The sequence below is a fragment of the Dama dama genome, chromosome 1 (genome assembly GCF_033118175.1).
Source record: "Dama dama isolate Ldn47 chromosome 1, ASM3311817v1, whole genome shotgun sequence".
Taxonomy (NCBI): domain Eukaryota; kingdom Metazoa; phylum Chordata; class Mammalia; order Artiodactyla; family Cervidae; genus Dama; species Dama dama.
In genome coordinates, this window is record NC_083681.1 from 19,114,771 (window position 1) to 19,137,494 (window position 22,724).

The 22,724-nt window shown below is 39.6% G+C and overlaps 2 protein-coding genes and 1 non-coding gene across 3 annotated transcripts in view; 2 read left to right on the forward strand and 1 right to left on the reverse strand.

Moving 5' to 3' along the window:
* LOC133057571 (protein NPAT) overlaps positions 1-19,555 on the reverse strand; it is a 56,282-nt gene extending 36,727 nt beyond the window's left edge. The window contains exons 1-2 of the mRNA XM_061144218.1: positions 19,381-19,555; positions 8,781-8,899 (exon numbers count right to left, since the gene is read on the reverse strand). Of these exons, the coding sequence (XP_061000201.1) occupies positions 8,781-8,899; positions 19,381-19,417 (156 nt within the window). The 5' untranslated portion in view covers positions 19,418-19,555. The remainder of the gene's footprint in view (positions 1-8,780; positions 8,900-19,380) is intronic.
* Positions 15,270-15,412, forward strand: LOC133065032 (U4 spliceosomal RNA). Its single transcript, XR_009694813.1, has one exon. It is a non-coding gene; the product is annotated as a U4 spliceosomal RNA (small nuclear RNA).
* Positions 19,556-19,909: 354 nt separating the features above from the next.
* ATM (ATM serine/threonine kinase) overlaps positions 19,910-22,724 on the forward strand; it is a 153,563-nt gene continuing 150,748 nt past the window's right edge. The window contains exons 1-2 of the mRNA XM_061144255.1: positions 19,910-20,024; positions 20,300-20,442. The gene's annotated coding sequence lies outside the window, so the exon portion shown is untranslated. The remainder of the gene's footprint in view (positions 20,025-20,299; positions 20,443-22,724) is intronic.

Sequence of the window (22,724 nt, forward strand, 5' to 3'; positions counted from 1 at the left end):
GAAGGGCATGGCAACCCACTCCAGTATTCTTGCCTGGAAAAGTTCATGGACAGAGGAGGCTGGTGGGCTACAGACCATGGGACTACAAAAAGTCGGACATGACTGAGCGACTAACACACACAAACTCATGTGAGGTCACAGCAAGAAGGAGGTTGTCTTAAGCCAGAAAGGCAGCCTTCACTAGGAACTGAAACAGGAGCACTTCATCTTGGTCTTCCCAGCCTCCAGAACCATGAGAAGTAAAGATCTGGGTGGCAGATTTGCTGGTAGTTACTAGGGTATCACTGCAGCTAGGCCCCTACAGCACATAGTGCTACACAAACACACAGACAGGCTACTCCACTTTATTTCTGAGCACATCTGTACATATATTAAGATAAACATTAATTTGTACTGATATGTCTGACTGTATAATATAACACCACAGGTCTCATGATTATTTCCGTTTTCTTTCTCACAGAGTGAGAAGCCTGGTCCCCACTATCTCTATTAACTTACTTGTTAACATTGCCTACTTAGAAGAACTGAGAAGAATTTTAAGATTCATTCACGGTATTACGTGAGTCATCAGTGCTGCTTTTTACTGCTTAGTAAGAAGAACATACCAGTTTATTTACTCACTTGTTGAAAGACATCTTGGTTATTTTCAGTTTTTGACACCATAGGTAAACAGTATGTTTTTGTGTGAATGTAAGTTTTCCAATTCACTTGGATAAATATCTGGGTGTATGAATGCTAGGTCACATGGGACTCGGTTGTTTAACTTTAAAAACAACAGCCAAGCTGTTGGGCAAAGCAGCTGTATGATTTTGCAGCAATTTTAAAATTATTTTTTATACTAGCCATTCTAACATGTATGTATCGGTATCTGCTTGGGGTAGTAATGGTCATTTTCCTAACAGCTTTTTATAGAGCAAAAATTTTTATAAAGCTGAATTCATCAAATTTTTATTTTACAGTCAGTATTTTTGCTATCATGTCTAAAAATTCATTACCAAAACCAAGACTGCACAAATTTTGTTCTATGTTTTTTTCTGGAAGTCTTATAGTTTTATGTTTTACATTTTTGATCTATCATCCAGACTGGTTAATTTTTTATGAGGTATGTGTAAAGGTTCTTTTTTTTTTCTTTTTTAAATCTGGTTGTCTAATTGTCCTATCACCATTTGTTGTTAAGATTATCCTTTTTCCAGTGAATTATCTGAACTTTTGTCAAAAATCACATTTGAAGTTTGTATTTTGTTTCACTGATCCAATGCCTAACCATTTCCTAATTCCATTCAATCCTGATTACTATTGCTGGTTAGTTAAGTCTTAAGATCAAGCAATGTGAGTCCTTGAACATATCCTTTTTAAGAACTGTCTGGCTTGTTTTTCCACAATACTACTTAAGTGGTACCCGTGCTCCTCCTCCAGGGGACCAGCATTGCTCATCAGCAAGCCAGCGACAGTACTGGCTGGGCCACAGGCCCCTGCCCACCACCACATCCACAGCAGTTGCAACTCAACCACAGGGCAAGGTGCACACAGCCCACACAGTGGGTACCCTAGAGCACCTGGCTTTGGTGACAGGGGAATTGTACTACTGAGCCCACAAGACACCTTCTATGTTAGGCCACTCTTTCAAAACCAGGAAACACAGTTTATACACCTAATAATAGAAACAAATACAGAAAGTTAGGCAAAATGAAGAGACAAAGAAGTACCTTTCAAAGAGACAAAACCTCAGAAAATGAACTAATTAACAAAACAGAGATTATCAGTTTACCAGATAGAGAGTTTAACCTAATAGTCAAAAAGATGCTCACTGAACTCTGGAGAAGAATGGATGAACTCAAGGGAGAATTTCAACAAAGAGAAAATATAAGAACCAATAAAGACTGAAGATCACAATAACTGGAGGGAAAAGAACATTACAGAGAATCGACAGACTAGAGAATGCCAAAGAATGGATCAGCAACCTGGAAGACAAAGTAGTGAAAATCACCCAATTAAAAATGAAAAGACTGAAAAAAATGAGGGTAGTTTAAAGGATTTCTGGGAAAACATCATGCACACTAATATTCTCATAACAGGGTTTCCAGAAGCAGAAGAAAGAAAAGAAAACCTATTTAAAGACAAAATGGCTGAATACTTGCTTAACTTATCAAAGGAAAAGCCATTCAAATACAGAAAGCATATACTCCCATACAAAATGAAATGAAAGAGAGCCACACCAAGACACAGTATAATTGTCAAAAGTTAAACAGAATTTTTAAAGAATCAAGACAAAAACAACTCGTGGCATACAAAGATGATCAGAGGATACTTCAGCAAAAAATTCACACTGCAGGTAAAGGAGAGATATGGTTTCCCAGGCGTTCAAAAACCAAAGGAGTTCATCACCACTAAGCTGGCCTTAAGGAATGTTTAAAGGGACTTCCTTAAATGGAAAAGTAATGGCCATAGCTAGAAATAAGAAAATTATGTAACAAAACAAAACAAAAACCTCACTGGTAAAGAAAAACATAGTAAAAGTAGTGGATCATCTCCTATAAAGCTAGTATGAAGGTTATATGCTGTCTACAAGACACTCAGTTCAAATCAAAAGACACATACAGACTGAAAATGAAGAGATGGAAAAAGGTATTCCAGGCAAATGGAAATGAAAAGACAGCTGGGACAGCATTACTTTGATAAAGGAGACTGTAAAACAAAGACAAAGAAAGACATTACAAATAATAAAGGGAAATGTTATCTTTTATTTGGATGCTACTTAAAAAAAAAATCAACTACTGGCAATTAACCAATTCAATATAAGCCAATCTGATACTGGAATATAAGTTAATGTTAAAAATGTGATTAGCACTCATTATTAGAGAAATGCAAATCAAAACCACAATGAGGTACCATTACACGCCAGTCAGGATGGCTGCTATCCAAAAGTCTACAAGCAATAAATGCTGGAGAGGGTGTGGAGAAAAGGGAACCCTCTTACACTGTTGGTGGGAATGCAAACTAGTACAGCCGCTATGGAAAACAGTGTGGAGATTTCTTAAAAAACTGGAAATAGAACTGCCATATGACCCAGCAATCCCACTTCTGGGCATACACACTGAGGAAACCAGATCTGAAAGAGACACGTGCACCCCAATGTTCATCACAGCACTGTTTATAATAGCCAGGACATGGAAGCAACCTAGATGCCCATCAGCAGATGAATGGATAAGGAAGCTGTGGTACATATACACCATGGAATATTACTCAGCCATTAAAAAGAATTCATTTGAACCAGTCCTAATGAGATGGATGAAGCTGGAGCCCCTTATACAGAGTGAAGTAAGCCAGAAAGATAAAGAACATTACAGCATACTGACACATGTATATGGAATTTAGAAAGGTGATAACGATAACCCTATATGCAAAACAGAAAAAGAGACACAGAAATACAGAACAGACTTTTGAACTCTGTGGGAGAATGTGAGGGTGGGATATTTCAAAAGAACAGCATGTATACTATCTATGGTGAAATAGATCACCAGCCCAGGTGGGATGCATGAGACAAGCGCTCGGGGGCCTGGTGCACTGGGAGGACCCGGGGGAATCAGGTGGAGAGGGAGGTGGGAGTGGGGATTGGGATGGGGAATACGTGTAAATCCATGGCTGATTCATATCAATGTATGACAAAACCCACCGAAATGTTGTGAAGTAATTAGCCTCCAGCTAATAAAAAAAAAAAAAAGAATACAAAAAAAAAAATGTGATTAGGACTTGTTTGGTTTTTTGGAACAATGTTTTTTGTAGCTTGACAAATAATTATAAAGTATTTGGAAGGAAGGATAAATTATTTCTGGAATAAACCTTATTTTATGATGTGAATTCTAAAAAGTTTACTGAATAGTTTTCCCTGAATACTCTCATTCTTTAAAAGTACTGTCATTAAATAAATGAAGAACCCAAGAGTATCAAGTCATAGGCAGTGAAGACCTAAAATTCCTGAAACTTTTGGGATTATATGTGTTATTTAATTTTTAAAAGCATCTAATATTCACAAGAAAATTGACAGGAAGGTATAGAGATTCTCCTAAACCCCTGCTTTCACATATGCAATGCCTCCCCCATTATCAGCATCACTCTTTTTTTTTTTTTTTTTTTTAATTTTTATTATTATTATTATTTTTTTTTCCAGTGGGTTTTGTCATACATTGATATGAATCAGCCATGGATTTACATGTATTCCCAATCCCGATCCCCCCTCCCACCTCCCTCTCCACCCGATTCCTCTGGGTCTTCCCAGTGCACCAGGCCGGACCACTTATCTCATGCATCCCACCTGGGCTGGTGATCTGTTTCACCATAGATAGTATACATGCTGTTCTTTTGAAATATCCCACCCTCTCATTCTCCCACAAAGTTCAAAAGTCTGTTCTGTATTTCTGTGTCTCTTTTTCTGTTTTGCATATAGGGTTATCGTTACCATCTTTCTAAATTCCATATACATGTGTCAGTATGCTGTAATGTTCTTTATCTTTCTGGCTTACTTCACTCTGTATAAGGGGCTCCAGCTTCATCCATCTCATTAGGACTGGTTCAAATGAAGTCTTTTTAATGGCTGAGTAATATTCCATGGTGTATATGTACCACAGCTTCCTTATCCATTCATCTGCTGATGGGCATCTAGGTTGCTTCCATGTCCTGGCTATTATAAACAGTGCTGCGATGAACATTGGGGTGCACGTGTCTCTTTCAGATCTGGTTTCCTCAGTGTGTATGCCCAGAAGTGGGATTGCTGGGTCATATGGCAGTTCTATTTCCAGTTTTTTAAGAAATCTCCACACTGTTTTCCATAGCGGCTGTACTAGTTTGCATTCCCACCAACAGTGTAAGAGGGTTCCCTTTTCTCCACACCCTCTCCAGCATTTACTGCTTGTAGACTTTTGGATAGCAGCCATCCTGACTGGCGTGTAATGGTACCTCATTGTGGTTTTGATTTGCATTTCTCTAATAATGAGTGATGTTGAGCATCTTTTCATGTGTTTGTTAGCCATCTGTATGTCTTCTTTGGAGAAATGTCTGTTTAGTTCTTTGGCCCATTTTTTGATTGGGTCATTTATTTTTCTGGAGTTGAGCTGCAGGAGTTGCTTGTATATTTTTGAGATTAATCCTTTGTCTGTTTCTTCATTTGCTATTATTTTCTCCCAATCTGAGGGCTGTCTTTTCACCTTACTTATAGTTTCCTTTGTAGTGCAAAAGCTTTTAAGTTTCATTAGGTCCCATTTGTTTAGTTTTGCTTTTATTTCCAATATTCTGGGAGGTGGGTCATAGACGATCTTGCTGTGATTTATGTCGGAGAGTGTTTTGCCTATGTTCTCCTCTAGGAGTTTTATAGTTTCTGGTCTTACATTTAGATCTTTAATCCATTTTGAGTTTATTTTTGTGTATGGTGTTAGAAAGTGTTGTAGTTTCATTCTTTTACAAGTGGTTGACCAGTTTTCCCAGCACCACTTGTTAAAGAGGTTGTCTTTTTTCCATTGTATATCCTTGCCTCCTTTGTCAAAGATAAGGTGTCCATAGGTTCGTGGATTTATCTCTGGGCTTTCTATTCTGTTCCATTGATCTATATTTCTGCCTTTGTGCCAGTACCATACTGTCTTGATGACTGTGGCTTTGTAGTAGAGTCTGAAGTCAGGCAGGTTGATTTCTCCAGTTCCATTCTTCTTTCTCAAGATTACTTTGGCTATTCGAGGTTTTTTTCTATTTCCATACAAATTGTGAAATTATTTGGTCTAGTTCTGTGAAAAATACCGTTGGTAGCTTGATAGGGATTGCATTGAATCTACAGACTGCTTTGGGTAGAATAGCCATTTTGACAATATTAATTCTTCCAATCCATGAACACGGTATGTTTCTCCATCTGTTTGTGTCCTCTTTGATTTCTTTCATCAGTGTTTTATAGTTTTCTATGTATAGGTCTTTTGTTTCTTTAGGTAGATATACTCCTAAGTATTTTATTCTTTTTGTTGCAATGGTGAATGGTATTGTTTCCTTAATTTCTCTGTCTGTTTTTTCATTGTTAGTATATAGGAATGCAAGGGATTTCTGTGTGTTAATTTTATATCCTGCAACTTTACTATATTCATTGATTAGCTCTAGTAATTTTCTGGTAGAGTCTTTAGGGTTTTCTATGTAGAGGATCATGTCATCTGCAAACAGTGAGAGTTTTACTTCTTCTTTTCCTATCTGGATTCCTTTTACTTCTTTTTCTGCTCTGATTGCTGTGGCCAGAACTTCCAACACTATGCTGAATAGTAGTGGTGAGAGTGGGCACCCTTGTCTTGTTCCTGATTTCAGGGGAAATGCCTTCAATTTTTCACCATTGAGGGTGATGTCAGCATCACTCTTAAATGTGTTTTAAATTTCAGATTATGGACATAAACTGCATATTATGTAATAACTGTTGGAATTGGGGCAGTATCCCACAATATAATATTAACATTTCTACAACTAAATGGATAAACAGTTATACAGACTTAAGATTTTTAAAAAGGGCTATGAATATCAATTCAAATGAGGTCCTGCTGTCAAGAGTTGTTGATCTGTATGATTTATAAGATGTTATCATCAGTTTACTGATGATGAGTATGTTCCTGGCAGGTATTTTGTAACTTAGGAGAATCACATCCTAACTGGTATCACAATGAAAGCTGATTACATTAAGTCTCCTACGTGTGAATGAGTTCCATTCCAAGAGCATGTTCCTAAGTCCCATTTGTTTGTAAGTCCAACAAAGTTAGCCTAGGTACCCAATTAACACAATTGGCTATATAGTACTGCATTGTGATAGGTTATAATACTTTTCACATAAGTAGTACATAAGCAACAAACAGAAAGAAAACAGTTGTGAGTTTACTTAAAAAAAAAAAAAAATTTAACATTATAGTACAGTAGTACAACAGTGGGCACGGAGTCAAAAGGCAAGAAGACAGTTACTGACTGGAGGAGGAAGTGGGGGTCAGAGATGGTAGAGCTGAAGCATCGTCAGCAACAGGTGGAGGGAAAGCTGCAATTTCACTCACACCTGACTTTGAAGGCACAGGTTCTGGCTCCTTGATGGAGTGAATTTTATTTGCTCTCTTGAAAAAAAATGGTCCAGTGGTATCTTGGCAGTAAGTGGACGCTTGCATCTTTGAAGGTTTGCAGTTTCAAGGTTTCTATGCAGAGGGGTTCTTGTATCTCCCTTATGCAGACACAAGGACTTGTGCGTCACACTGTTAGCCACCCCCCTTAAGCGAATGTATTAGATATAGTTTGTCTGTTTATTCTTGAAAAAACTGTGTGAACAGCAAAAGGTTGTACATGGTACCCTTCAGATCAGATATATTCAATAAACGGCCATTTCAAAACAAAAAAAAAATTACCTGTTGGGATTTTAACTGTAATAAATGTATAGATCAAAATGTAAAGAATGGACATCTTAATAGTACTGAGTTGCTCATTCCATGAACACAGTGTATTTTTCCTTTTGTTCAAGCCTTTGATTTCTTTCATACAAATTTTAGCATACAGAGTCTATGGATACTTTGTTAGCCTTATTACATAAGTATTTTATTTTTGTTTGTTGAGTGCTACTGTAAATGATATATTTTTAAAAATTGTTCATTGTAGGTATAAATATGGTGCACGTTTATACACTTTGTATCCTCTGACCTTGCTAAATCTCTAGCAATTTTATAGGTTTTTTTTTTTTTTTTTAAGATTTCCTCTATAGATGATCATGTTGTCTGTGATAGCTGAAATGAATCTAAGGATCTATGTTTAAAATAAAATGACAAAATACCATGTCAAATAATGTAGTTCTAGCATATATCCACCATGATCCACCAAACAATGCTCTATTGGTCTAGTGATGTTTAAAACACACGTGACACGATATCAAAATATCTGTTTTATACTTTTCTGAAGTAAGCAACGATAGGAAAGCCAGATATAGGAAAGACTGGACTGCTATGTAATGTCATAGATCATGTGGCTTAAGTAACAGACATTTATTTCTCATTGTTCTTTCATTGTTCTTTCTGAAGGCTGGAAAATCCAAGATCAAGTTGCCAGATGATCTGGTTCCTGGTGAGGACCAAATTCCTGGCCTTATCCCCCTTCTTGATGTGTGTTCACATGGCCTTTCTTTGTTGTGTGCATACAGAGATTTCTCTTTCACTTTTTAAACCACATCTTGAGGGTCCCAACTACATGACCTAATTTAAACCTTAATACTTTCTAAAGGTCTTACTTCTAAATACCGTCACAACTGAGGGATGGGATTTTAATATATGAATTCTGGAGGGATACAAATATTTAGCCCATAACAGGCAATAAACAAGTAAGCGCCAGGACAAGCAGCTGTGAAACTAATTAGAAATGAAGGTGTCACTTTAAAACTGATTCTCAAAATCAAAGTTGTAATTCACCTCCCAGCTTTGACATAAGTGTGTGAAAAGGAGAGCTAGTCTTCTTTGGGTCTTTCCACTTATGCATGAATACAAACAATCAAATTTCTGCCCATTTTGATTTTTGCTAATGAGCTGATTTTTAACACAATATCAATCAAACTCATATTAATATGTATTTTGTTACCTGAACACTATTGACAGGAGTGTTTTAATACTGACTTACATAACAAATCGCTGGCCAAAGGTGTTAGTTTCTGCAAAAATGCTATGGTCAATAATGTTTGTTAAGATGGTGTTTATAGTGTCTTATGTTGGTCAATGATGAAATATTTCCTTAAGGAACAAATCACTCACCAGTAAGCAGGCTGGGATAAAACCTTCATCTGTACAGTGTTCTGCATATTCTTTTAAGTCTGAACTTTCCAAAATAAAAGCCTGGCAGGTAGAAGTAAGGTTCTCCTGTTGTAAGTATCCTAAATGAAAAATAAAATGTAATTCAGTAATGTCAATAAATTCTGAACTTTTGATTAAAACTGCTGTTGAAAACACTACAGCAATTTCGTATCAGAGATGCAACTCCGGGTGAACATTATGGAATTCTGCAGCCTTGCCAGAAACGCCAATTTGGGCTGAAGTACAAAGCAGAATTTGAAAAACAGCTGTTTAAAAGAAAAACTCTAGTTGGTAGGCTATAAAGTTGTAGTAAACACAGTATTTAGTATGGTACTGGCATAAAAACAGACCAAAGGAACAGAATTGAGAATCTAAAAATAATACCCAGCATATATGGTCAACTAAATTTGACAAGGAAGCCAAGAACACTTAATGGAGAAAAGACCATCTCTTCAGTGAACTGTGCTAGGAAAACTGTATATTCACATGTAAAGGAGTGAAACTAGACCCTTGTCTTACAACACTCACGAAAAGTAACTTGAAATGGACTAAAGACTTAAACATAAGACCTGAAAGCATGAAACTCCTAGAAGAATATAGGAAAAAGCTGCCTGACATGGGTCTTGGCAATGATTTTCTGGATTTGACATCTAATGCACAAGTAACAAAACAAAATAAACAAGCTGGAATATATCAAATTAAAAAGCTTCTGCACAGCAAAAGAAACCATCAACAAGATGACAAAAACAACCTATGAAATGGGAAAGTATTTGCAAATATCTGATAAGGGATTCATAACCAAAGTAAATAAAGAACTCAATAAAATTCAAGAGCAAAAACCAAATTATCCAGCTAAACAGAGGGTGAAACACCTGAACAGACATTTCTCTGAAGAAGTGAAAGGTCAACTGACATGTGAATGCATCAACATCACTAGCCATTTGGAAATACAAATAAAAACCACGATGAGACAGCATTTCATGCCTTTTATAATGGTCATCACCAAAACAGACTCACTTAATATGATAATCTCCAAGTCCAGTCATGCTACTGCAAATAGCATTATTTCCTCCTTTTTTATGACTGAGTAATATTCCTTTGTATATAGGAATGTCCCACCAGACATCTGCCAGTAGACATTTAAGCTGTTTCCATGTCTTGGCTGTTGTGAATAGTGCTGCTATAAACACAGGGGTATGTGTTATATCTTTTTGAATTACCATTTTGTCTGGATATATGCCCAGGAGTAGGGTTTCTAGATCATATGGCAATGCTATTTTTAGTTTTTTGAGGAAACTCCATACTGTTTTCCATAGTGGCTGCACTGACCTACATTTCCACCAACCATGTAGGAGGGTTCCCTTTTCTCCACACCTTCTCCAGCATTTGTTGTTTGTGAAACTTATTAATAATGGCCATTCTGACTAGTGTGTGAGAAGGTACTTTATTATAGTTTTAATTTGTTATTTCTTAATAGTGTAGCAATGTTGAACATCTTTTCAGTATATGAATGCTCTTATTTCAAGAACACTTTATGTGCTATTGCCTTTGTGTGGGCACCTTATCTTTTCTTAGCTTATGTGTAAATGTTAGTCGCTCAGTTTTGTCTGACTCTTTGCAACCCCATGGACTGCAGCCCACCAGGCTCCTCTGTCCATGGAATTCACCAGTCAAGAATACTGGAGTGGGTATTTGTTCCCTTCTCCAGGGAATCTTCCCGACCCAGGGATCAAACCCAGGTTTCCTGCATCACAGGCAAATTTTTTACCGTCTGAGCCACCAGGCAAGCTGAAGAGTACTAGAGTGGGTAGCCATTTCCTCCGCCAAGAGATCTTTTTGACCCAGGGATTGAACCCAGGTTTCCTTCATTGTAGGCAGATTCTTTACCATCTGAGCCACCACGGAAGCTCCAAAGGGAGAGGTTGGTGTCGTTGTTCTTTTTAGTTGCTAAGTTGTGTCGACTCTTTTGCAACCCCATGAACTGTGCATAGGATTTACCAGGCAAGAATACTGGAGTGGGTTGCCATTTCCTTCTCCAGGGGATCTTTCTGACTCAGGAATTGAACCTGCAGCTCCTGCTACGTCTCCTGCAATGCAGGCAAGTCCTTTACAGCTGAGCCACTGGGGATGTTCTTTCTTAGCCAAGCTAATTCCAACTCATTCTTCAGGTCTACTGAAGTAACTGTCACTGCCTCAGAGAATTTTTTCTTTGAATTCTCTATATACCATACTCCTATTACAAGATACTAGATTCTCTTTATAGTATATTTACCTCAGTGTTAGTATAATAGTTAATAACTACTAAGCCAATTTTTGAGCTTCCTAGGTGGCAGTAATGGTAAAGAACCTGCCTGCCAATCCAGGAGATGAAAGAGACACAAGTTCAATCCCTGGGTTGGGAAGATGCCCTGGAGGAGGGCATGGGAACCTACTCCAGTATTGTTGCCTGCAGAATCTCATGGACAGAGGAGCCTGGCGGGCTACAGTCCAGTCATATAGTCGGATCAACTAAAGTGACTAAGCATGCATGCATGCAAGGCAATTATTACTAACGTCCTTCCCAACTTTAAAATTATAAAATTTACCTGGAATAGTATCTTTAACTAGGCCAGAGAAGTCAAAAAATTGAGAAGGCCATTGAGAAGGCCTGCAGTTATTATATATGAGCATTAAAAAAAGAAAAGGGCAAGGAAATTGCCCCATTTTAGGGAGAAGGGAAATGGCAACCCACTCTAGTACTTTCGCCTGGAAAATTCCATGGTCAGAAGAGCCGGGGGCCCTACAGTCCATGGGGTTGAAAAGAGTCAGACACTACAAAGCACACACACATATGCACTGGCTGGGATGTTGGCACCCATCCACCAGCGGCTCAGCGGTAAAGAATCCACCTGAAATGCAGGAGACACAGGAGACCCGGGTTCGATCCCTGGGTCGGGAAGATCTCCTGGAGGAGGAAATGGCAACCCACTCCAGTATTCTTGCCTGGAGAATCCCATGGACAGAGGAGCCTGGTGGACTCAGTCCACAGGGTCACAAATAGTCAGACATGACTGAAGTGACCATGCATGCATGCATGCACCAGTTTGTACTCACAGCTGATGAATCAGTTTTCCAACCTCTTACTAATTAACGCTATGGAAAAAATAAACATACCTAAGACACCGTCGTTTGGAGTGTGAGAAAACACTTAGAAATCAGAAGAAACCTTTTATTTCAGATACTACTATTTCAATATCCCCATCACTGAAAATATAAAATCACCTTTGATGTGAAATTAGGTGGATCAAAGATGGCTATTTCCCCACCTTTTTTTTCATTTTTCACAAATAAACAATCCAGTATAAATCCTTATAAAAACTATAGCCAGCTGAAATCAATTTTTATGATTGGCTTTCTGACAGTTACATTATTTGGAATAAGTTAAGTCAGCCACCACTAGGATTTCATGAATTTAGAAATTTAGATCACTACAGTCCACTATAGAAATTTAGACCACTATAGGCTATAGACCACTAGAGTCATTGTGGAAAGAGGGCAGTCAGCGATTTTTCATTATATGCTTCAAAATTTAAATTGAAGACCCCAAACTGTTTCTTTTTATGGCAGAAAGTTGTAAAGGTACTAATCACCCCACATACACTGGTAATCACTTGGGGCTTGTAGTAAGTAATGGCATGAAATCTAATTCCTTAAAGTAGATTTGCTTTTCTCTAGACCAAGTATTCTCAAAAATAGTGACACAGCCCCAAGGGGGTGACAACTGGTACTGGGGAGGAAAGAGAATGAATAAAATATGTCTTTTATGCATAAATCACAGGTATACATACAATATATAAAGTCTATTTGTAACTTGGCTTAAAACGCAACATTAAAAAAACTAAGATCATGGCATCCGGTCCCAAAACTTCATGGCAAATAGATGGGGAAACAATGGAAACAATGACAGCCTTTATTTTCTTGAGCTCCAAAATCACTGCAGATGGTGACTGCAGCCATGAAATTAAAAGATGCTTGCTCCTTGGAAGAAAAGCTGTGACAAATCTAGACAGCATATTAAAAAGCAGATACATTTTTTTTTGCTGACAAAGGTCCACCTAGTCAAAGCTATGGTTTCTCCAGTAGTCACGTATGGATGTGAGAGTTGGACTGTGAAGAAAGCTGAGCACCAAAGAATTGATGCTTTTGAACTGTGGTGTTGGAGAAGACTCTTGAGAGTCCCTTGGACTTCAAGGAGATCAAACCAGTCCATCCTAAAGGAAATCAGTCCGGAATATTCATTCGAAGGACTGATGCTAAAGCTGAAACTCCAATATTTTGGCCACCTGATGTGAAGAGCTGACTCATTTGAAAAGACCCTGATGCTGGGCAAGATTGAAGGCAGAACGGGACAATAGAAGATGAGATGGTTGGATGGCATCACCAACTTGATGGATGTGAGTTTGAGCAAGCTCTGGGAGTTGGTGACGGACAGGGAAGACTGGCGTGCTACAGTCCATGGGGTCGCAAAAGTCAGATACAACTGAGCAACTGAACTGATACTAATATCTGTAACACTAAAATTTCATGCAAGGGGTAATTAGGGAAAATAGCAAAGTAAGGTTTGAGAAACATGGCCCAAGACAGAATGTAATGATATAATGGTAACTTTTCTAGAAAATATGGTGGGAATTCCCTGGTGGTCCAGTGGTTAAACTCTGTGCTTTCACTGATGAGGTCTGGGGTTCAATCCCTGTTTGGGCAACTAAGATCCTGCAAGCAGTGCAGCCAGAAAAAAAGAATCACCAAAGCCCAGACAGTTTTTGGCTTCTCATATTATAGTTTTGTATAGCCTACACTTGAGTAAAGGCTTTGTTAAAAAGTTAGAATGTCTTTTAACAAGTGTTTAAAAGTTAAAACGCATCTTTAAATAGCAGTATCTGAGACATATGTCTTTTGCTGTTAAAAAAAAAAAAAAAAAAGCCCAACTTTGGACTATCTAGAATACCCATTTCAGGCTCGATGTACTCTTGTTTACTTTTGTCCAGAAAGTTCCAAAACGATGTTACAGTGACAGATGACTGCTTTATGCTCATTTATTATTACATTTACATTGCCTACAAAAAGCTCATTTATCATCCTTAAGTACCTGATTGTACCAGTTCTCAATCAGAATAATGGCGGAAATTTTAGGTACAAATTATCTGAAATCTAAATGCTACAATGAAAACACAAAATAGAAACCAATTATCTTTTATTTAAAAAAAAATTACTCTTCAATCAAAATGTTTTAATTTTTCTTTTTATACCTTTAAAAAATTTTAGAGTAAGATAACTACATCTTCTTGTAAACTTACTGACCTATGTTCAAATAGGTAACTTGAATTTCTTTTTTTCTTAATATTGTCCTGTGCCTGCTTTTCAGTGGAGGTAATGACAAAATTGACTGAAGGGAAAACATAACTGAAAAAGAAAAGACAAAATCTGAGCTATATCTAGGGTTTTGAATTCTAGAAATTCAGATGCCAAGAGTCTGCCCTCTCTTATTCCTATTTATAGAGAGGGAAAGATTAATTGTCATGCCCTCCTCCAGGGAATCTTCCCGACCCAGGGATCAAACCTGCATCTCTTATGTCTCCCGCATTGGCAGGCAGGTTCTTTATCACTAGCACCACTTGGGAAGCCCCAGTAATGAGTAATAAAACAGACTGAAGGGAAAACATAATTGAAAAAGGAAAGACAAAATCCTGGCAATATCTAGGGTTTTGAATTTTAGGAACTAGGATGCCAAGATTCTGCCCTCTCGTTTTTATACAGTGGGCAAGATAAAGAGAGATGCATCTGATGAAGAAAGCAAGAGAGAGCTAATCCCCTTATCTGAAAATATTTCCTTTACATATTGTAATAGTTTCCTCAGAATATCAGTAGTTTGAGATGCCCTCCTCCACCTGGCTCCTCCATGCGCCTTGTGGGATTTTAGTTCCCTGCCCAGGGATGGAACTGCACTCCCTGCAATGGAAGGGTGGAGTCTTAACTGCTAGACTGCAGGAAAGTCCTTAAGATCTTAAGACTTAACTTCCAGTGCTTTATAGTACTAGATCCACAAATAACAAAGAAAATCTCTCTAAAAGAAGCTATAATCTACAAGGACCCAGAAGATAATATATGCAAATAACTGTAATAAAATAAAAAGCAAAGGTGGTAAAACAATTAGACTTATTTTATAGGGGCTAGAGAAAATATAAACTGACTTGGGAAATATTACACACGTTTCAAGGAAGAGATGAGTCAACAAAGCTGATGGAAAGCATAGATGGAGCACATTTGAAGGACAAGCCTAGTTTGAATGAAGCACAGAATCTATGATGAAGAATAGCTGGAAATACAACTGAAAACACAGAAGGGCCGAGGATCATAAAATGCTGTAAATGTCAGCAATGACATATGATTATGAATTAATAAAAGAATCTGAATAGCTTTGCGCAGTGGCAGTATCATAGCCAATGAGGTTTGTCCAAGGCGCGATTATTGCTAATTGAAAAAAATAAAAGAATCTGAATAAATGACAGATATTATTCAGTCGACAAAGGGGAAAGTCATGACCACAGCTGCTGCTGCTGCTGCTAAGTCGCTTCAGTCGTGTCCGACTCTGTGAGACCCCATAGACGGCAGCCCTCCAGGCTCCGCCGTCCCTGGGATTCTCCAGGCAAGAATACTAGAGTGTGTTGCCATTGCCTTCTCCAATGCATGAAAGTGAAAAGTGAAAGTGAAGTCGCTTAGTTGTGTCTGACTGTTCCAGACCCGATGGACTGCAGCCTACCAGGCGCCTCCATCCATGGGATTTTCCAGGCAAGAGTACTGGAGTGGGGTGCCATTGCCTTCTCCGCATGATCATAGCTACACCTTTGTAAATATTTATTAAATATCTATGTCTTAGTGATACAGTGATGTAAAGGTGAATAGAACCACTGGCTCTTCAACTTCTGTGGGGTATGCTGGTCCTGGTTGTTTGCCTTCAAATCTACTCTTCCTGCTTCCCCTGCTCTGTACTGTAGCACAGGAAACCTGATCCCGCTGCAGGCAATTTCCTGGGTTCCATGTCAGCTAGCTTCTGACTGGGTTCAATCAAAGGGAAGCACCAGTGGGAGACTGGAGGGTAGTTACTAGGAGCCATGGTTTTTTTCCTCCCACTTCCTCTTTGCCCTCGTAGAATTTCCTCTACTACTGCTCCCATATCAGACAAGTCTACCATCTAGTTTTCACACAGTGAAACCAGCCTCTGGGTTTCATCTCTACTTGTCCTCCTGATTATCAGAGTGGTTTCCTGCTGTTTACTACCCTCCAGGTTGGCTCATGTAAGCTGCTTGTTTTCTTAGCTTTTCACCAGTGTAACCAATTCCCTCATTAAATTCCTCCATGCTAAATACTCAGATTAGTTTCAGTTTTCCGGAATGGATGCTGACTCATAAAGAAAGAAACAAATTTATTTAGGAATCTAAAGAAAAGTTCTGGATACTTTAGCTATAAAAAATGCCCCACCTGTACATAAAACTTTACAGATAGTTTGGGACCTCCCACAACTCTTGAAGCCTGTACATTAATTCTAGAATAAGAATACTGAATGGAGTAGCAAATGGCAACCCACTCCAGCATTCTTGCCTGGAAAATTCCAGGGGCAGAGGAGCCTGGCAGGCTATAGTCCATGGGGTCGCAAAGAGTCGGACATGACTGAGCACGCATAAACGAAGAATACTAAATAGGTCAAAAAGTAAGTTTTGGTTTGGGAAGGCAAAGTTCTACAAGTGAATGATGGTGATGGTTACAGAAAAATATGATTGTACTTAATGCCACAGAATTGTAAAAATGGCTACAATGGTTAAATTTCATATAAAAAAAAAAAAGAATAAGTAAACACACAGCTACAATAAAACAAAGAAAGAGTATGATACAAGTAATCTACAACGCCACCAGAGCGTGTAAGGAGAAAGTACTAACTGTACCTGCTGGAAACAGTTTGAGATTACAACTGACCTGAACCTTAAATACAAGTGTACTAGGAAGAGAGGACGAAAAACACTGCAGGCAGAGGGAACAAAATACATTAACAGGAGTATCTGGAGAAACTGCAAGTAGTTTGGAATGCCTGGGGCATAGGGCATATCTTGAGAACTTGAGATCAAGCAAAAGAAACCTGTAGGATCAGGTCCGCAAAATACCTTGCCTGACATACTAATAAAACCAAAACTGGTGGCCCAGAAACAACAAATGGCACTTTGATGTATATATTTTGACCTGTACAATATTTAAAGAAATTCTAGCAAGGCAATAGCTGGATATAGCTGAGTAGCAAGGCTATTCAAATGGAACAGTGAGGTACAAAAGTCAGTGCAGTATGTTGAAGACTGAAAGTTAAGTAAGGAAGTACAGTAACTAAGCAGAGCTTATTCTTTGAATAAATTTGACTTGTGAAAGGGTAACATAGAGCATTAGATAAAATAAGAGGTGGGGGTCTAGGAAAGTGTTTTGGTATGTGTGGGTAAGGGTAAAAAACCTAATTATGTAAATTCTAAGAGGAGAACTCTATTTTTAGCAATTGGCACAGTGCCTGGAACATACTAAGCAACCAAAGATTTGCTGCAAGAACATGATGAACAAAAGGGGCAACAATGAGAAGGACTGAAGGAGTACTGAGAGGGAGGGGGTACTGACAGAAGAATCATGGGCAAAGAATAAAACTCTTAATTTTTAAGCTACTAAGTTTTGTGACTCATAGATCTCCGTGGTGACATGATAATGCTAAATGAAAAAAGCAAAAGTGGTGAGATTTGCTTTTTTTGGTAGTATATACTCTTTTGTACAACTTGAAATTTTTGGTAAGTGAACAACTCTTTCAACTATTATAACTGGAGGTGTAGTGTTAATGCTTTAGGCAGATTTTTGTAACCATAAATAAGATGAATTGCAAGACTGTATGAGAAACTATGAAAATAGTCCAAAGGAGAAATGGGATGCATACTGTTAGTACTGGTGGCAATAAAAATGGAATGTGAATGACAAATAAGAATTTTAGGATAAGAAACAATGACTGTAATTTTTATCAGTTTTTAAAGAAGGAGGAAGTCTAGGAGAATACTCACAAGTTTGTTTAAAGTATTCCAGTTAGAAAATCGTACTGCTTTCTTAAGACCAGTGGTCCTTGCCCTCCAGGAAACATACTGGCAATATTTGGACACTTACTTTATTCTCACAATTGGGCGAAGGCAGGAACTGGGTCCCTGCTGGCATCTAATGGATAGAAGCCAGGGATGCTGCTAAACATCCCACCAAGCAAACAGGACAGCTACCATAATAAAAGTATGTCAGTATTATTGTGAATTTTGTGAGTCTACTTCCGATCTGTTGACAAATAAGCCTAATTAATATAACAATTACAAGATAGACAGCTTTCTTCTTAGATGTAGGTTAACTGTTAATATTCAGTTCTGATAAAGTGTGCAAAAGATTAACCAAACATTAACAAAATATTAGTTTAAATTTAAGTGATTATTTTCTCCAAAAACAGATGGTAGAACCATTACCCTCTAAAGTTTCCTGCAAAATGTGCTTGTCAAGAGTCTGTGCATAAAAACTTTTTTCTTTTTTTGGACAGGGCCGAATACTTTAAAAAGGGAATAAGAAATGGATTTTTCTGACAGTAAAATAATGTTAGTAACGGCCTTTAGATACCAAGGCAAGTTTTAGAACAGATGTTTACCATTTAACCATTCACATATGATGTCTGTAAATCTGGCTCCGGTTTTGAGTTTTATGTGGCTCTCATTCCCAGCAATACAATACTCTTTATTCTTTCAGGGGACAAACAACAAAACCCGTTTCCTGCACAGACAATACACCCTGACAACTGGCAGTGTCACTCTTCAAACTGAGGAAAAACTAGGACTAGAAAACGTTCCACTGGAAGGCATTTCCAGTGAAAAGTCTTGCTAATTAAAAAAAAAAAAAGAATTGCTGTTGTCTTAAAAGTATGCAATTGGCGTTTCAAACCTCTACATTCTACGACTTCTTGCAGGAGGTTGGGGGATAGAGAGGCAGGATCACTTCATTCGTTCCAAATTCGTCGCTCTAAAGGCAAGTTATGAGAAGGCCGTCAGAAAGGTCCTTCGCTAAAGCTGGGTGGCTGGGACGTCTTTTATTTTTCCTAATTCGGCCCCAGCTCTGACACGGGAAAGTGAGCCCAAGGTTGAAGAACACGTAGTCCATCCATCACGTAGGCAACTCCCCTGCAGGATTCTAATTGAGTGTGCAGGCCTGACTTTCCCTCCAAATCCGGGCCTCAGGTGTTCCACCCGGAGTTTCTCTTCAGCCGCCCCTCGCCACAGAGTCTCGGAAGAGTGGAGCATTCACACATAAAGAAACTTAAACCGCCCGAGCCTCCCACTGAAGAAGAGTCACCGCCAGTCTGAACTTGCAGGTGGGGAGGCAAAGCCCCACAGCTTCCCCACCCTGGGAAAAACCTCTGGCTCCAAAGGTCCTTCCGTCCGGCTTAGCCTGATCCAGTACCCCTCCCTCCCGCGCCGGCGCTTACCCAATACCAGCCGGGCTACGTCCGAAGGTAACAGCATGATCGAAGCCGCAGAAGGAACCGTAGTGAGAGACGAGACTCGGATAAAAACCAACACAGCGGCAGCCCCTGCGCCGCATCTCCCGGTTCCAGTGGCGGCACTGAACCCGCGGCAACTTGTCCCGCCTCTTTCGCTCCACGCCAGCCAATCGCTTCCGCCGGAGAAAGAAAGGCGCCGAAAAGAAACCCGCCTCCGTTCTACTTGGAGCTGTCGTCACATCCGCCCTCACATTTGGATGGGGGCGGGGCGGGAAGGCGGGAGCGGAGAGGCAGAGCCGGCGCTAGAGGGCGAGCGGCAGACGCAGGCCCGCACGCCATTGGCTGACAGGGCGCACGCGCGTTTCCCTCAGACGGGTCCTGTGTTTGGGGAGGCGGGTCTTGGGAGTGCAGAGCGTGCGTGTTGGGACAGCGTGGGCAAACAGTGCCACGCCGCTAGTTCGCCTTAGTGCTTCCTTTGGAAACGTACGCTGCGCGATCACTCCAGGTTTGATCCGGAAGCCGAATAGTGCTGGGACAGCCTGCTCGGGCTTTGCGGGAGGCGGGTTGAGCGGGCTTCTAGGCTGCGGACATCACCGCTTACACAGATTCCACTTCGGCAGAGTCCAACGGTAGGGCCGCGGAAGAAGCTCAGTGGCTTCAGCGTTGGGGAATTCAGTCCTATCTGAGCCGTTCAGCCCCTGCCTCCAGACGCACGCCTACAGAGCGGCCCTTTCCTCTTCTCTTTACCTCATCTAGCCTAGCCCCCTGTCCTTATGGCTTTCTTCTGCCCACCCATTGTGCTCCTGGCGTATTTAGTCTTCAGCCTTCTTGCTCATCCCCTTCCGGAGTCCAGATGTAACTGGATGGCTTGACTAATCATCTTTTTCTCCCCTCTCATAATTAGTCGTTTTAATCAGCGAGCAATTTGTAGAGGCTTAAACTGCAGTCTCCTGAGTAACAGCTTGGGCTTTGGAATCACTCTCCAGTTCAAAATTCTGACTGTCGGCTGACTGTGTACTATCTAGCCTGTGGTAATTCTATCCTGTGGTAAGTGTCGTGGTCTGTGTGGGGGTTGGAAAAGAATTTCCAGGCATGAGGCAGAATTAGAGGAGAATAAAATTTAAAGCAGCTGGCCATTTCAGGGGAGAGCCAAACGCTTTTGCAGGCTTGCAGCCAGTTTCCATAGCCTTAAGACAGAAACTTCCTACTGGAATGGTGGCATTAGGTGATTGGTAAGGATGCTCTTGGGTGGTTAGTAGGGTGGGTATCTTACATATTATGGGGTTAGGGTACTGATTGGTTTAGATCCCGAGGGTCATAGCAACAGTTGCTATGGGGCTTGGTCAGTTCCAGCGATTTTTATCCTGTGACCTTGGTATAGGGCTCCACATTCCGCCCTTTTTAAATTTTTAAATTTATGGGCCAAACTTTGGCCCCTTAACACCCTGCTCATGATTGCCTGTCTGCCTACCTTATCCTTGTCTTGGGCCTGGGGACCCAAGTCATGGGAGTGGGGCTTCTTCAAGCTGGGCAGGGACATTGTGGGGTCCTGAGTCCCAGTGCCCACTTTCTGCCAGGGTGCATTTACAGAGGGAGATGAGAGTCCACAAAATGATAAGGCAGCTTGTTCAGCGTTGTCTGGGTGTTGGCTGGGGGATATTCTAGTCGTATTACTATTTGGAGATTTATTTGTTGTATTCTAGAAGAAACAAACTTAAGAAAGTTAAAGAAACATGGCCCAAAGATTAATAGAAGGAGAAAAACTGCTGAGGGGCTCACCAGGAGAACCAAGACCAGACACTGGTCCGTAACATTAGTGTTTCTCTAGGAAGATGCAAGAATTTGGGCTCATAAAAATCCTGACCTGAAAACATCTGACTATCTGAAGGCCTGTTCTTCTAGTTTTTCCCAGAACAGAGTGCCTTAATTCTGATCTCTACCCTGAACTTCTTTTAGGGGCTATTGAAGGTCAGCAGCTTGCAGTGGTCATGATTTAATTTTTGTAGAGGCAGCTGGCAATTACCAATGTTCAGTCAGCAGGGCCCCTTCGTAGCCACATTTTTGACCATACGTTGGAGGCATTTCATGGCCACTGTGTCCCACGATGCTGGGAAGACTCATTCCCAAGTCTAGTGAAGATTCCACTGATAGGTCACTCAGTGTGCTGGTACTAGACCAGGCCTTGTGAGTAGCAAAAGTCTCTGGACCATCCATGTTTTACTAGCCTCTTGGTCCAGGAAATTACTCCCTCCTGTTACTTCTTCCCGTGTCTAGAGCTACATTATTAAAATAGTTGATCTCATATGGAACTTCATATCAGCATTTTATCATAGGCTTAGTCATTCATTTGGTAACATAAGAAACAAGTTTCTGAAACAGTTGACATAGAATATAATATAGCTAGCAGTTGTTAGTAAGTTCATAAGTAAGAATTTAAGTCAGGAACTTCCATAAAGTATAGCATGGTATGTGCCCAGGTCATCTGACTTAGTTGTTAAATGACTATAGCTTGGTGTCAATCTAATTAAACCTTTTAGCAATATAACAACTATCTTAGAAGTGAGTCTTAGTAAATAGACTATAATTAACAAAGCTAGAACTTAATATTCAGTAAAACATAGTGTTGTGTTTTTTTTTTCCCTTTGTGAGGACATTAATCCTGTAGCCAGAGAAGGCTTTAATCCATCAAATAAAAATGAAGTTTGTCAGGGAGCTGGGAAAATCCAAGTGGCCATCTTGGATTTACCTTAGCCCTGACTCTGGTTAGCAGTTATTCACCCATTTTTAATTCCCCAATTTAGGAGTAGACTGAGTTCAATTCAGTTGCTCAGTCGTGTCTGACTCTTTGTGTAGACTTTTTGAGTGGAGTGGTACACTCAAAGGGTGGATTTGAGTGGACCATACTTTGAGTGGACTATTGCCATGTTTTAAATTGATGGGTTAATTTTTGTATATGTAGAATGAGCTTTGTCTACATCTACCATAATTATTATAGATCATGGTGAAATAATGCTTATTTACTTTAACAAAGTAACAAAAGATTTTAGAAACATACAAATCACCTAAAGGCAAAGAAAATTCACAATCTGTGATCAAAAGCTGTATTCTTTTTTTTTTCTAGTAATCATGCTTTTATTTATTTATTTTTTCATTTATTTTTCTTTGTTGGAGGCTAATTACTTTACAACATTGTAGTGGTTTTTGCCATACATTGACATGAATCAGCCATGGACTTACATGTATTCCCCATCCCGATCCCCCCTCTCGCCTCCCTCTCCATCCCATCCCTCTGGGTCTTCCCAGTGCACCAACCCTGAGCACTTGTCTCA